The sequence below is a fragment of the Herpailurus yagouaroundi genome, unplaced genomic scaffold (genome assembly GCF_014898765.1).
Source record: "Herpailurus yagouaroundi ecotype Mexico unplaced genomic scaffold, PumYag 77, whole genome shotgun sequence".
Taxonomy (NCBI): domain Eukaryota; kingdom Metazoa; phylum Chordata; class Mammalia; order Carnivora; family Felidae; genus Herpailurus; species Herpailurus yagouaroundi.
In genome coordinates this window covers 11216490-11231149 of record NW_024412388.1, presented here as the reverse complement: position 1 = coordinate 11231149, position 14660 = coordinate 11216490, and the positions used below count along the sequence as shown (strand labels likewise).

At 48.3% G+C, this 14660-nt stretch overlaps 1 protein-coding gene across 1 annotated transcript in view; it reads right to left on the bottom strand.

The window, feature by feature from the left end:
* Positions 1-12597: 12597 nt before the first annotated feature.
* The window catches only part of LOC121027835 (forkhead-associated domain-containing protein 1), a 92442-nt gene continuing 90379 nt past the window's right edge, over positions 12598-14660 (bottom strand). The window contains exon 29 of the mRNA XM_040471520.1: positions 12598-12825. Coding sequence (XP_040327454.1) covers positions 12709-12825 — 117 coding nt within the window. The 3' untranslated portion in view covers positions 12598-12708. The remainder of the gene's footprint in view (positions 12826-14660) is intronic.

Below are 14660 nucleotides of genomic sequence, written 5' to 3'. Positions count from 1 at the left end.
CGGGGTTGGGGCCCCCGTAAAACTCCACCCCCCCCTTCCCCACCTCGCTGTGGCCCCTGAGCAGCAGAGGTCGTGCTGGGGGCCGGGGACCGAGGCGGGAAGGACGGGGATCCATCCCCTCAATTTGGGTATGGGTCAGGGCCTCGGAGGGACGCCGCCCCCAACCCCTTCTCCGGAATCCCCACGCCGTGAAGTCGTAGTCCCGAGTCTCTGACACCCCGTCGGTCGCCATGGAGACGACTCGACTCGCTGTTAAACACCGGCGTTCTCAGTGAGGGTTGCAGGGGTATGAAGGTGGATCCGGTGAGCGGGAACCCCCCCGTTTAGATCTAACTGCGGTTAGAGCCGCAGGAGCTTCTGGAAAGGGCTGGACCAGCAGTTTCGAGGGAGACTGGGGCCGGGCCTCAGCCCCGAACGGTTCTGGGAGACAGAGCGAACGGTTCTGGGAGACAGAGCGAGAGCTAAAGCGGGGAAGGGGCTGGTCCTCACGCCTGGGCCGGCACATCCCATGGATGACTTGGCAGAATAGAGCTGCTGAGCCCCGGTCGTCCCCTGGGACTCTGCTTTAGGGGAACTGGCAGGGACTCTGGCTCCTGCCATTTCGGTGAGGGCCCCAGAGGAGAGATACCCTCTCCAAGGCTCCATGGGATACGCCTTCGGGAAGAAGCCTGAGAGGCTCTCTCTCTCTGTGGCCTCGTGTGTCCCCTTAAAACTGCGAAGCTGTGGGGGAAGGGGGTAGGGGAGGGCTGGTTAATACTGCAGATTCCCAGGCCCCAGTCCAGACAGATCTCTGCATGGGGCTCAGAAACCTGCATTTTAACAAGCACCCAGGGGGAGTTCTGCCCACTGAAGTTTGAGAATCTCTAATTGAGAAGGAGGACTGTGTTTGGGGCTTATTCTCTAAAACACTGGGACAATGCTGAGGATCCCTATGCAGAAACTGCTCCCACCAGTTCGTGCAGAGGAAAGATGGATGCAGGGCTTAGAAACCCATGCTCTGGAGGCAGAGAGCACTTGAGAATGTAAAGCCAGCAAGCTGTTCCAGACTGATTTGCATAGAACAGACCCTCATTGGTATTTGTGGGTTTGCCATAGTTCAAGAATATTGCTGAATTAATTTAAAAAGCATTTAAAGGGGCGCCTGGGTGGCGCAGTCGGTTAAGCGTCCGACTTCAGCCAGGTCACGATCTCGCGGTCCGTGAGTTCGAGCCCCGCGTCAGGCTCTGGGCTGATGGCTTGGAGCCTGTTTCCGATTCTGTGTCTCCCTCTCTCTCTGCCCCTCCCCCATTCATGCTCTGTCTCTCTCTGTCCCAAAAATAAATAAAAAACGTTGAAAAAAAATTAAAAAATAAAAATAAAAATAAAAAAAATAAAAAGCATTTAAAGAGAACAAAGTTGAGAAAAACACTTTAGGGTTCAGAAAATATGATGTTTTCATTCACTTATTTTTGAGGTTTGTTTGAGTCTCATGAAGATGCTCAGCGTAAATGACATTTTTATTGTTTTGAGCTCAGAATCAAGTTTCTGTTGGAGTTGGGCAGTTTACTTCAGCTACTTGGAAAAGGCAGGTTTCTATACCACCAGTATGGGGCCTTGAAGGACCCAAAAGAAGTAAAATAGTTTAAAAAAAAATTTTTTTTTAATGTTTATTTATTCGTGGGGGTGGGGCGGGCAGAGAGAGAGAATCTCAAGCAGGCTCTGTGCTGTCAGTGCAGAGCCTGATACTGGGCTCAAACCCACGAACCACAAGATCATGACCTGAGTCGAAGTTAAGAGTTGGACGCTTAACCGACTGAGCCACCCAGGCGCCCCTGGAGCCAACTTTTAATAGTGACGAGACTATGTGGGGGTTTGCCTTCTTGAAAAACAACTCACATATATGTGAAAGCCTGATATGGTTTTGGTTTGAATTATTTGGGTGGGCTGTGGGTATTAAAGTCCCCGGTCACTTACCCTTTGGGTTTATGTGGACACAGCCCTCAGAAGGCTGGCCAATCTCCATGATGCCGTGGGGGAATTCTTGGTCATTACCTATTGTGTCCTGTAAAAGGAGAGAGAGGATCGCCCAGGCCTGCTGCTCTGGATCGCCCAGGCAGAGCTCAGGAAATGCTGCCCAGACGGGTGAGCCCTTTTCACACCTCTTGTGTTGATTTTCTCGAGGGTTCTCAGGGTTTTAGGCAGGATGAGAACTCAGTTCCCTGCCTCATTTCTGAGGCCCTGGGCCTGGGCCCTGCTGGTAGACACAACCATTGATCTGCCAACATCTGAGATGCATGCTGGGGGCTGCATTTTCCTTGAACTTTTTCCTTCTGAGTCCACTCATCTTGAGGAATGGCACCTTTTCAGAAATGAAAATAGTGGAGGAGGAGCGGCGGGGACTGCCCATGAGCAGTGACTGTAGAACTTCCAGCCTGTTCGTTAGGGGGAATCGTTTCTGAATGACCCTGAGGGCTGTGCCCCCAACCATGGATCTGGGCAGAGAGAAACGATCTGGACTGGCTACACATTACAGCATTTGGTCATGTGGAAAGAATGAATCTTCAGGAAAAAAATCACACCCTCCGCAAAGGATTTTTACAGAGGCAGGGGTGAGCCAGAGCCAATTCTGACAATATTCCAGCGGCAAGGGAGCTCGGCGGACTTAGTCATCATTGACTTATGTTTCTCTTCTTCCTCCCACATCTACTTGTGTAACTGTCTTTCGGGGAGGGGCGAAGTAATATTAAGAAAAACAACAGCACTTCTGTGAAGAGGAGGGGGGAGGGATGGGGAGGGGTTGGGAGGAGCTCTTGCGATTTGGGGGCAGATGGAGTGGACAGTGAGGGGCATTCCAGAGCCTTACAGAACTGGGTGGTCCCCGCAGCCTGAGTTGCTAGAAAGGGATTAGAGAGGCCGACGGAGATATCGTTGGCTCATAAAGTACAGCACTCACTTAGCACTTTATAAATACCAGCTTACTGATTAATCATCACAAACGCTCTCCAAAAGCACCGGGAACCCTTTGACTGATTGAGAAAGATACACAGAGGTCAAGGTTCAGGGACAGCCCCGATAACTCTTTTGAGTGATTGGAGGAGTGAGAACAGGGTATGGGGTCACAGCCGGGTTGGTCTCAGGGGCTTTCTCGCCTCCTGCAAAGTCTGGAAGTTGTACACAGGGTGCACGGTGGGGGCGGGGGGACCCGCTTGAGGCAGGTGCTCGTGTGGCTGCTGAGCAGGGCAGGGGCATCGGGCACCAGCTGCAGGTAGACCCATGTGTAGGTCATCAGGACCCCACCTATCCACCTGTAGAACTCTCTTCTTGGGCTTTTCTTGGATGCGGTGAATCTCCTTGAGAACCAACATCATCTTTCCAATGAGTTGCATGTGCTCAACTGGGCAGCCTGGAAAAAAGGAAGCTGAGTGGGTTTTCTGCTCCTGTGAAATCCCAGGCAGTTCAATGTCCCAAGTTTACACCTGCCAGCCCTATTGTAAAGTCTCCAAGCGAGTGAGTGAGTGAGTGAGTGTGTGTGTGTGTGTGTGTGTGTGTGTCTTGTGGTTAAAACCCAGTAAGGCTGCACCTCTGGGCAGCTGATTTCGACTTTCATACCACTCTGTGAATCTCCATCCAGGCAATCAAGACCTATTAAGTGTATTGGGCACCAGGCTCTGGTCCTGGAATTCTTTTGGTCACTGGCAAAGGGTGGAGGGGAGGGAGGTGCCCAGCTGGAAGAGTGAGATTTGCTGGACACCACGCTGGGGGACAGAGAGGTGACGACGGTTTGAGCTGGACTGTAGCACTTGTTACAACCCACAACGAAGTTGTTCGTAAAGTGTCTGACACCCTTTACCCCCCTCCCCACGGCTGACACAACCTCCTGGGGCAAAGGACCTGTCTGTCTGGGTCAACTTTGGCTCTTCAGTGCCCAGCGTGGTGCCTGGTCCAAGATACTGCTGGAGAAATCTTTTTCTTTTTTTTTAAGTTTACTTATTTATTATTTGGAGAGCGTGCGTGCACACACACATACACACACACACAAGAGGGGGAGGGGCAGAGAGAGGGGGAGAGAGAGAATCCTACACGGACTCCATGCTGTCAGCTCAGAGCCAAAATACGGGGCTCCATCCCACAACCGTGAGATCATGACCTGAGTTGAAACTAAGACTCCGATGCTTAACCGACCAAGCCACCCAGGTGCTATGAGAACTCGTGGTCGGATGAATGCATGATGGCATGCTCTGCCTGCGGGCTTGGGGCAGACGAGGCATTTTCTCAGTGTCCCCTCCAGAGCATCCGGTGGCCCATTTTTAGGTCTCAAGGTCACTGCCAAGAAAGAGAAGCTGCTAAAATGACACTTCTCTGCATCCACATGACTCAACACAAAAGTTAGCAGGAGCTCTTGAAAAACAAGCCTCTCAAGTGTCTGTGCCCTAGCGTCAGCGGCATCAGAGAGGGATCGGGGCCCGGTGACCTGCTGGTCCTTGGTCATTTATCAGTTCTCTGCTCAGCAGATAAGGTGGAAGAAACAAATTGGAAGGAACAGATAAACACTGCATGTGACTGCTGCAGGGGCACCCGAGGATTTGGGAGACTTGTAAGGGAAATCATAAAATTAGCAGTGTAGAGATAGGCAATGTCAACTGAAAGGGAGAGCATAGTGCGTGGGCCAGGGGCACCTGACCTAGGGTATTAACTGAGGAAAGCAGATGGCTCTTTCAGGAGGTGGCTGATAAACCCAGATGCCTGGAGGAAGCGGCATGTCCTGAAGACATCATTCTCTCAGGTCTGGTCCTGCAGAAGGCAGGTCTTACAGACTCACTGGAAAAACTCCTTTCTCTCCAGCTGCCGGGCTCCAACTGTGAAAGGTGGTGTGGTTTCGTGGCTAGGAACTGGGTTTGAACATCCCAGGGGGGTGGCCTCGGGTAAGTTCCTCTGCCTTTCTGGCCTCAGTTGCACTGTCTATAAAATGGCAATAACTATCTCGTCCCAGAGCACTTGAGAGGATTAAATGAGAAAATGTGTCTGAAGTGTTTAGTGTGTGGTGCATGGTAAAAATCTCAAAATGCTCTCAGTGACAGACATGATGATAGTCCGACTTCCTGGGAGTCAAGTGGCAGGGAAGAGCCACACCGATGTTAATAATCTAGTCTGGGGGAGAGTTTAACACAGAGATGGGCAAATCTGGCCCACTGACTACTTTTATAAACAAAGCTTTATTAGGACACAGCCACGCTCATTTGTTTAGAGATCATGCCGCGATGGCAGAGTTGAATAGTGGTGACAGAGACTCGGTGGTCCCTGAAGTGAATGGCCCTTTACAGGAAAAGGGTTTTTGCTGTCTGGCCCTTTACAGAAAAAGCTTGCCGACCCTATCGTCTCTGATAAAGAACCAGCTGGTTTCTGGACTTCCCTGAGGAAAGGGATATATTAGAGCAGTTAAGAGTAAGACGTCTGGGTTCTGAGGCTCTTGTTCTGGGGCGAGTTCCTTCCTTACTCATCGCTTTCACAGGTAAGACAGGAGTGATACACACAGCCAGCACTAAGTGGGATAATGTCTGGACTGTGCTTAGCACCGTGAGTGTTTGATGGTTGGCAAGGACAGTATAAAAAAGTTTGCTATTATTAGCTATTGAACTTCAACTGTTGAAAGGGACAAAGAAACTCCCGGGAGAGGGTCATCGCTGCAGGCAGCTCTCTGTACAGAATGCCCAGCGGTAATCCCATAGGAAGCCCCAAAAGAGGGTGTGGACATCAAAGGTGAACTCTCCCATGAAACATACCCAGTAAGTTAATGAGTCTAGCTCCTCTCCAGGAGAGCAGCAGATCAGAATATGAAGGGGCAGCCAAGGTCAAGGCCACGAGGTCTAGCCACTATGTGGTTCCACATAGTAGGTACCCAGTATGTGCTGCCTGAAGGAATGGAGGCTGGTTGTTTAACCACAAAAGAGATGAAGAAAACAAATAATAAAATACCTAACCAAAGAAGTGAAAGACCTCTACTCTGAGAACTATAAAATGCTGATGAAAGGGATTGAGGATGATACAAATGGAAAAATATTCCACGCTCAGGGATTGGAAGAATATTGTTAAAATCTCCACGTTACCCCAAATAATCTTTTTAAAAAATGTTTATTTATTTTTGAGGGGGGGGGAGGGGCAAAGAGAGAAGGAGACACAGAATTCGAAGCAGGTTCCAGGCTCTGAGCTGTCAGCACAGAGCCCGATGTGGAGTTTGAACTAAAAAATCGTTGGGGCGCCTGGGTGGCTCAGTCGGTTGAGCTTCTGACTTTGGTTCAGGTCATGATCTCACGGTCTGAATGACCCTCCCCCATTCACGCTCTGTCTCTCTCTGTCTCAAAAATAAGTAAACATTAAAAAAAATTTTTAAAAAAATCATGAGATCATGACCTGAGCCGAAGTTGGTCGTTTAACTGACTGAGCCACCCAGGTGCCCCTACCCAAAACAGTCTAAGGGATTCAGTGCAATCCTTATCAAAATACCAACAGCATTTTTCATAAAACTAGAACAAATGATACTAAAATTTGTATGGGACCACAAAAGCCAAAGCAATCTTGAGAAAGAAAATCCAAGCTAAAGGTATCCCGATCCCAGATTTCATACTACATTACAAAGCTGTGGTAATCAAAACAGTGTGGTACTGGCACAAAAACAGACACACAGGTCAAAAGAACAGAATTGAGAGCCCAGAAATAAACCCATGAGCATACGGCCAATTAATCTATGACAAAGGAGGCAAGAATGTACGATGGGAAAAAGACAGGCTCTTCAACGATGGTGTTGGGAAAACCAGACAGCTACATGCAACAGAATGGAACTGCACCACGTTTTAAAATTTATTTTATTTTATTTATTTTTGAGAGAGAGAGGGAGAGAGAGAGGGTCCCAAGCGGGCTTTGCAGTGTCAGCACAGAGTCTGACGTGGGGCTTGATCCCATGAACCATGAGATCATGACCTGTGCTGAAACCAAGAGTTGGATGCTTAACTGGCTGAGCCATCCAAGTGCCCCAGAAATTGGGCCACCTTTTAGCACCCTACACAAAAATAAACTCAAAGTGGATTAAAGTCTTAAACGTGGAACCTGAAACCATAAAAATCCTAGGAGACAGCACAAGCAGTAATTTCTTTGACGTCAGCTGTAGCAACATCTTTCTAGACACAACTTCTGAGGCAAGGGAAACAAAAGCAAAAATAAACAATTGGGACAACACCAAAATAAAAAGCTTTGGCACAGCAAAGGAATCAACAAAACAAAAAGGCAATCTACTAAATAAGATATTTGCAAATGACATATCCTTTAAAGGGTTAATACCCAAAATATATAAAGAACCCTACACAACATAACACCAAACAGAACAAAACAAAACAACTCTCTAGGGGCGCCTGGGTGGCTCAGGTCATGATCTCATGGTCTGTGAGTTTCAGCCCCGCATCGGGCTCTCTGCCCCTCAGCACAGAGCCCACTTTGGATCCTCTGTCCCCTTGTCTCTCTGCCCCTTCCCCTCTGGTTCTATCTCAAAATAAACAAATAAACTTAAAAAATAAACTATGTAGGGGGCTCCTGGATGGCTCAGTCGGTTGAGCGTCCGACCTCAGCTCAGGTCACGATTCCATAGCTCGTGAGTTCAAGCTCCACGTCGGGCTCTGTGCCGACAGCTCGGAGCCTGGAGCCTGCTTCGGATTCTGTGCCTCCTTCTCTCTGCCCCAACCCATTCACATTCTGTCTCTGTCTCTCTCAAAAATAAACATTAAAAAAATAAACTATGTAATTAAAAAATGCAGAAGACCTGCATAGACATTTTTCCAAAGGAGGCGTTCAGATGGCCAACAGACACATGAAAAGATGCTTAACATCACTCATCATCAGGGAAACGCAAATCAAAACAAAAATGAGATATCACTTGCCACCTGCTAGAATGGCTGATAAGAAATAACAAAGTATTGGTGAGGAGGAAAAGGTACCCTGGTACACGGTTGGTGGGAATGTGAATTGGTGCAGCCACTGTGGAAACGGTATGGAGGTTCCTCAATTAAAAGCAGAAATACCACGTTATTCAAAAATTCCACTATTGAGTATTTACCCAGAGAAAATGAAAACACTAAATCAAAAAGATATTTGTATCCCTATGTTTACTGCAGTATTATTTCCCATAGCCAAGACAAGCAACCTAAGTGTCCATCAGTAGATGATATGTATATATATATATATGTATATATATATATATATATATATATATATATATATATATATATAACAAAATATTACACAGTCGCGAAAAGGGTGGGATCACCACTTTTGAGACGATGTGGATGGACCTAGAGGTATTATGCTGAGCGAAATATGTCAGACTAAGACAGAAAAAAACCCATAAGCTTTCACACAGAAGTGGAATCTAAAGACAAACAAACAGGGGCGCCTGGGTGGCTCAGTCGGTCAAGCATCCCACTTTGGCTCAGGTCATGATCTTGCTGTTAGTGAGTTCGAGCCCCGCGTCGGGCTCTGGTCTGATGGCTCAGAGCCTGGAGCCTGTTTCCGATTCTGTGTCTCCCTCTCTCTCTGCCCCTCCCCCGTTCATGCTCTGTCTCTCTCTGTCCCAAAAATAAATAAACGTTGAAAAAAAAAATTAAAAAAAAAAGTGAATAAATGTTAAAAAAAATTTTTTTAATTAAATAAAAAATTAAAAAGTGATTTATCAAACAGCCCTTCTGATTTCTATGACGATAACGCCGCAGTCATACGGAAGATAAAATTTCTGCCTCCAATAGCGTAGGGTCTTAGTAACGAAAGCAACAGTCTCAAGAGGAGAGGAAACTCAAAATGGGGGGCCTTCTACTGCTTCCTGCCATGGGATACAGGCAGAGGCGTCGTGGAGGGTTCCTGGGGGAACAACATGTTGAAAAACCAAAGCAGGCGCGTGGGGTCATGAATTGGCCCCAAATAGCTTAGGACACCGAGCACACGGGCGCAAATGGCACATCTTGACGGAAGCGAGCGCAGGTTTGATGCGCCGAAACGGCCTGCCCTCCCTGGGCGCCCCACCTCCTGTGTCAGGAGGCCTCAGCACGAAACAGGGGGACACGTACGTTAGCATTAGCGGGTTTGGGGTTTCCTCTCCTCGTTAGTTTCATTCCTAAGACCCAGAAAAACTGGAAACCATTCCAACTCACCAGGAGCACGCTTTGGAATGCAGATCTGGAAGCTATTTTTTTCTGCAGACACTCATGACTCTGGTTTTCACAGCAGCAGGCATGGGTGGCTTTGCCAAAAGCTGCTAGAGAAGGGCATCTTATCTGTGAAGTCACGAATCCAAGAATCCAAACAGGCCACCATCGGCGAGGGTGGAAGGAAGTTGTTTGCCTTAGCTTCTTGGGGGACCAGAAGATTGGGAGGCTTTGGGGACCGCAGGTACCCTCTACCCCGGGGGAGAGGCTGCAGGCAGCTTCTCCCAGCCACCAGTGGAGGCAGTGTCTCGGTAAAGGAGATGTTGGTTGCAAACAACAGAAAGTCAAACCAGCGGAAGGGAAAGGCGGGCATCCATGGGGGAAGAAAAGCCGGCTCCTGACCGCCCTGCCTCTTCTGCTTTGTTTGTCCTTTGATTCTTAAGCTTCCTCATTTTCTGTGAGTAAACTCCCTTTCCGCGGGAGTGAGCTACAGGAGGTTTCTGTTGTTGGCACCCAAAGAATCTTAAGTGATACAAAGGGTCCTAGTGGAACCCAAGGGCAGGCATTGAAATTGGCCTTCCCCCCCAAAAAAACTGGGAACCAGACAGTCGTCAGCAATCAAGGTAATCAGTCTGTGTCCTTGGAATGCCTTCAGCTTCAAATAACAGAAAACCGAATGTGGGCAGACTGTAAAAATTTGGAGTCCCTCCCAAAATGACTCTGGCCGTGTGATTTGCTTTTGTTTGATGGGATGCTAACCAACACCAGGCACAGACACTTGATAAGTATTTGTGCTTTGGGGCTTGCTCTCTCCTGCTGCTCTGGGAACGCGTGCCCACCGCCCTGTGAAAAGGCCTGGTCTAGCCTGCTCAGTGATGAGAGGCCATGACAAACGGAACCAAAAGGTCCCGGCTGAGGCCTCTCTAGGCCAGAATTTCTCATTCTTGGTACACTTTGGATCAAGTGAGTTTTTGCCGTGGGGAGGCCGTTCTGTGCACTCTGGGACGTTCAGCAGCATCCTTGGACCCCTCCAGTCGTGACAACCCAAACTGTGTCCAGATGTTGCCCTAGTGTTCCCTGCGGGGAGGGGTGCAAAACTTGCCCCTGTATGGGAGCCACCCCCTTAACCCAACTTGCCTACCAGCGACCAGGCATGTAAGTGGGGTCACCCTAAACCATCCAACTGCAGCCAAGCCAGCCCAGATCAGTACAAGTGCCGTGGAATCATGGCTCGACACACGGACCCACGAGAAATAATAAATCTTTGTCATTTTCCATCACTAAGTTTTGAGCGGTTTGTTCCATGGCACAAACGGGTGCGCCTGCCTGCGGTGGCTCAAACAGGGGTTTGTGTGACACGGCAGCAGGTACAGAGGGAGGCAATGCAGGCACGGCGTGGAGTTCAGGGCGGCCGCCAGGCACTTGCCAGGCCTTCCTCGTCCTTCACTCCTCTGTCCTTGGAGGTGAGCGCCGGCCTCTTGCCCGTTGCCTGACGTTGCCCACGATGGCCGCTCCAGCTCCAAGCCTGAGCTCCAGGGATGAAAAAGGAGACAAGGCAAAGGGACAAAGGGCAAAATACTCTTTCCTAGTGGAGACTTGCCTTTTATTACAGAAGGTAAGTCCTCCCCACGGGCCTTGGCTCACAGGTCATTGGCCAGAACTGAACAACATGGCCAGCTCTAGTTGCAAGGGAGGCTGTGCAATCAAGGCGTTCAGGCTTCAGCCCATACGGTAGAGGAAGGCGATGACTAGGGGGCTTGTGGTGTCCGTGTCACTGTCTCTCTGGGAGTCCTGGTTTCTTGTCTTTCTTGTTGTGTATCTACCCCCACCCTTCTTCTGAAGGCTGGTTTTTGTTTTTCTGAGCACGAGTGGGGAAATGGCCACTCCAGCCCTGGAACTGCATCGACTTTCAGCTCCAGTGCCGTTAAGGAACGATCTGCGTGGCATCCCAGTGGCCATCTTTCAAGCACCAATGGCAAAGATAGCATTAGCCCAGCTTGAGTTAGAAGAGAAAGCTGATTGGTCTGGCCTGGCTTGGGGATGTACTGCTCAGCCAATAGGGTGTGGCCAAAAGAACCGCATCAGGTAGGGCAAATCTGATTGGTGGAGGGGGTGGGGGTGCGTTTTCAGGGAGACACCCTCAAAATGGTGTATCTAGTTCGAGGAGTGGAGAGAAGAGATTGCCATCGTGGGCTGTAATGTGATAGGGTAAAAATTAACGTGTCCTCAGACGGCGTAAAATACAGTGAAGTCATACATTGCGTTTACCTTACGCAAATTCAAATACACACGTGCAACCAACAAAAACATCTTTTCCCACACGATTTGGCTTCCAGACATGAGCCAGCTACTTGAACCGCTGCCTAAGTGATCTTTTCTGGTGCTAGAGAAAAACGTGTTTTGGACTTTGGGGATGTGGTACAGTGTAAGTCATACCATGTTCTTTATGGAAAATTTCCAGGATCTTCGGGAGTATTTTTAAGGTCAGGTATACCTTTCTCACTGTCTTTAGCTCCTAGCCCTGCATAAGATGTGCTTTCAGTGGAATATCACACAAAGAACATACCCTATCTCCTTCCGGGTTTGATCGGTATAAAGAATCCGTTTGGCTTTAAAATATCAAAATATTTTTATTGTGGCTTCTTAAAAATAATAATAATAAAAAAAAGAAATGGCATTCGTGACTTCTGGCTCTTCCTCCCATTTTGTTTGGCTGTCCCGGCCACACCAGAGAGGCAGCAAGCGGACAGATGGACGGAGAGAGGGCAGAACACGGGAGCAAGAAAAATGAGGGTTTCTCCAAACCCTGCGAAAAAGGGGTGTGTCCCCCTGGGCAGTGTGTGCCCTGGGGCGCCTGGGTGCTTGGTCTGTCCTGGGTGACTGGCTCCTGACAAACTGGGAGAGCAGAACGGGCAGTATGGGAGGGGAATCAGAAACCGGGGTCCAGGCCCCACTTGTGAATCTAGACAGGCACTTTAACCTCTCTGGGGCCTTCTGCATCTGTAAAATGGGGATCATGATACAATTTACCTCCCAGAGTTTGGGGGGGGGGGTTAGGGGAGAAGAGTGCCACATTATTACAGACGCGGTAAGACAACTGGGCACGCTCATCTTATTATAATAAACTCAATATGAATGTGCTGTACCACAGACAGCCTCAGACCTGAGGCTGGCATTCTGCCCTGTGGCCCCAGGACCGGTCTTGCGTTTTGCCAGCTGTGGGTTTCTTGGAGCTCTGCGGAGGTGGATGTGTGGGTACCTCACGACTCAAAGGTGGAACCCCAGAACTGTGTCCGCCGGGCCTAGGAGTCTGCTTCCAACTTACATTTTTCGTACGCCTGAGGGTGAATACCCGCGTAAGTAATTTCAAAAAGAACCCCTCTCCCTGCACCTTCCAAAATACAGCATCGCGCAAATATCAGTCTAGGAAGCAACATACTGGGGTAACAACCTTTAAAGTCCTATAAAAGCATCTTACTATTTTGACACAGAAGGGTCACATATGGGACTCACGGAGCATCACGCAAGGCCCGACGGGATGGCATTTCTAGTTCCTGCTACCGGGCTTGGAAAACAGAAGGCTCTGGCTGGATTTGCTGGATGTTTCTCCCTTCGGTGTCTCCCTTTCTTGGTCCATCTTTTGGGTGGCTTTTCTGGCTCCAACCTTCAATGACAAGAGAAACACATGCACAGATTCTGTAATTGGGGCAAGGTGTCAAAATGTTCCACTCAAATGATTTTTTTTTTTTTTTTACTGAAAGAAAAATGTTTGCTGTAAAAATACATGATATATATTAATCATATTTATATATATTATATTTATTAATATTATGTATTATTATATATACTATATATATACTATATATACTATTACTATATATAATATATATATACTAATATATACTTATATATATATACTAATATATATATATAATATATATATTATATAAAATATATAAATAATATATATAATACAAAAAAAATATACTATATACTATACTAATATACTATTATATATATACTATTATATATGTATATATATATATATTAATAATTATAGAGAGAGAGGGAGAGAGGGAGGGAGGGAGAGACAGAGATACATAAAAAGAAACTAAAGTGAGGGGCACCTGGGTGGCTCAGTCGGTTATGCATCCGACTTTGGCTCAGGTCATGATCTCATAGTTTGTGAGTTCGAGCCCCGCGTCTGGCTCTCTGCTGTCAGTGCAGAGCCCGCTTGAAATTCTCTGTCCCCCTATCTCTCTGCCCCTCCTCTGCCCTCTCTCATTCAAAAATAAATAAACTTGAAAGAAAAAAGAAGCTAAAACGATTCACCGTGATCACACTACCCGAAGGTAAGTATCACAATGTTTTGTTGTGCACGCTTCCAGATATACAACTAACATTTCCCCCTTTTTTACAGTTTTGTGGTTTTGAAAACTACGAGCTTCTTATGATGGGCACATTCATTGTGATGGAATCTCTGTCTCCTGGAAAGCTGTCACCTAAGTGCCTGTGTCTTACGTCTCTGATGTTGGAGGGGTCTGTCTAGGTCTTTTCTGAGCACTGCCCCTCCTCCCCGACACCTCGTGTGACGCTGTCCCTGGTCACAGTTGATTGGATGCTTGGCACGGGCTGTGCTTTTCAGATGATCACACCCAGGATTTGGGGGTATCGGCTCTGAGATGCTACTTGCTCCCTGAGTCGGTCCTTTAAGCTGGGGCCAGGGAGAGGGAAATGGTGAGGTCATCTCTTCCCATCACATATGACTGGAGAAAGTAGAGATGAGCAGGTACAGGGAGACGCAGAGAAGGGGTGCGGTAGGGAGATGATGCCTGGGACCTGAGGCTTACCGGTTCCCTTTTGAGGCCAGACCTCCTCTCAGCCCTTGGTTTTTCTGACGCACGCACTCCTGTATCCCTGTAAAAGCCCTCTCCCCATTTCTGAGCAGGTTCCCACTAGTTGCCCCCCAAGAATCTCCCTCTGCCACATTTCTGCGTACTGTACATGGGATCGTAGCTTGAAGGGTTTTTTCCAACAGGCTTCAAATTCCAGCCCTATTTCCTGCAAGTTTTGCACTCCAACCATGAGGACACATGCCCTTGGGTGGGGGGGGGGGGTTGGGAAGGGGGCTGGTGGATGGTCAGGTTTCAGCTCGGCCACTTACTCTATGACCCTCGGTTTCCCCATCTGTCAAATAGGGGCCAGAATAGCCATCCTGTCTTCCTCAGGGACTGAGAGAAGATTCCGGGTGGATTTTAAAGGAAGGGGCTGCTAGGCCCATCTGTGGAGCTCTCTTCACTCGGGAGGTATAAAAACCACCTCCTGAGGCCTGTGCCAGTGGCTGACAGGGGCCTTAAATGTGCTCTGAGACCGCATCCAAAATCATTTCAGGGTGAGAAGAGCTAGCTTCCCTACAAGAACCTACATAGGAAATCTTGGTTGGAATGCCCAGCGACAATGAAAACAGACAGCGTGGGGCGCCTGGGTGGCGCAGTCGGT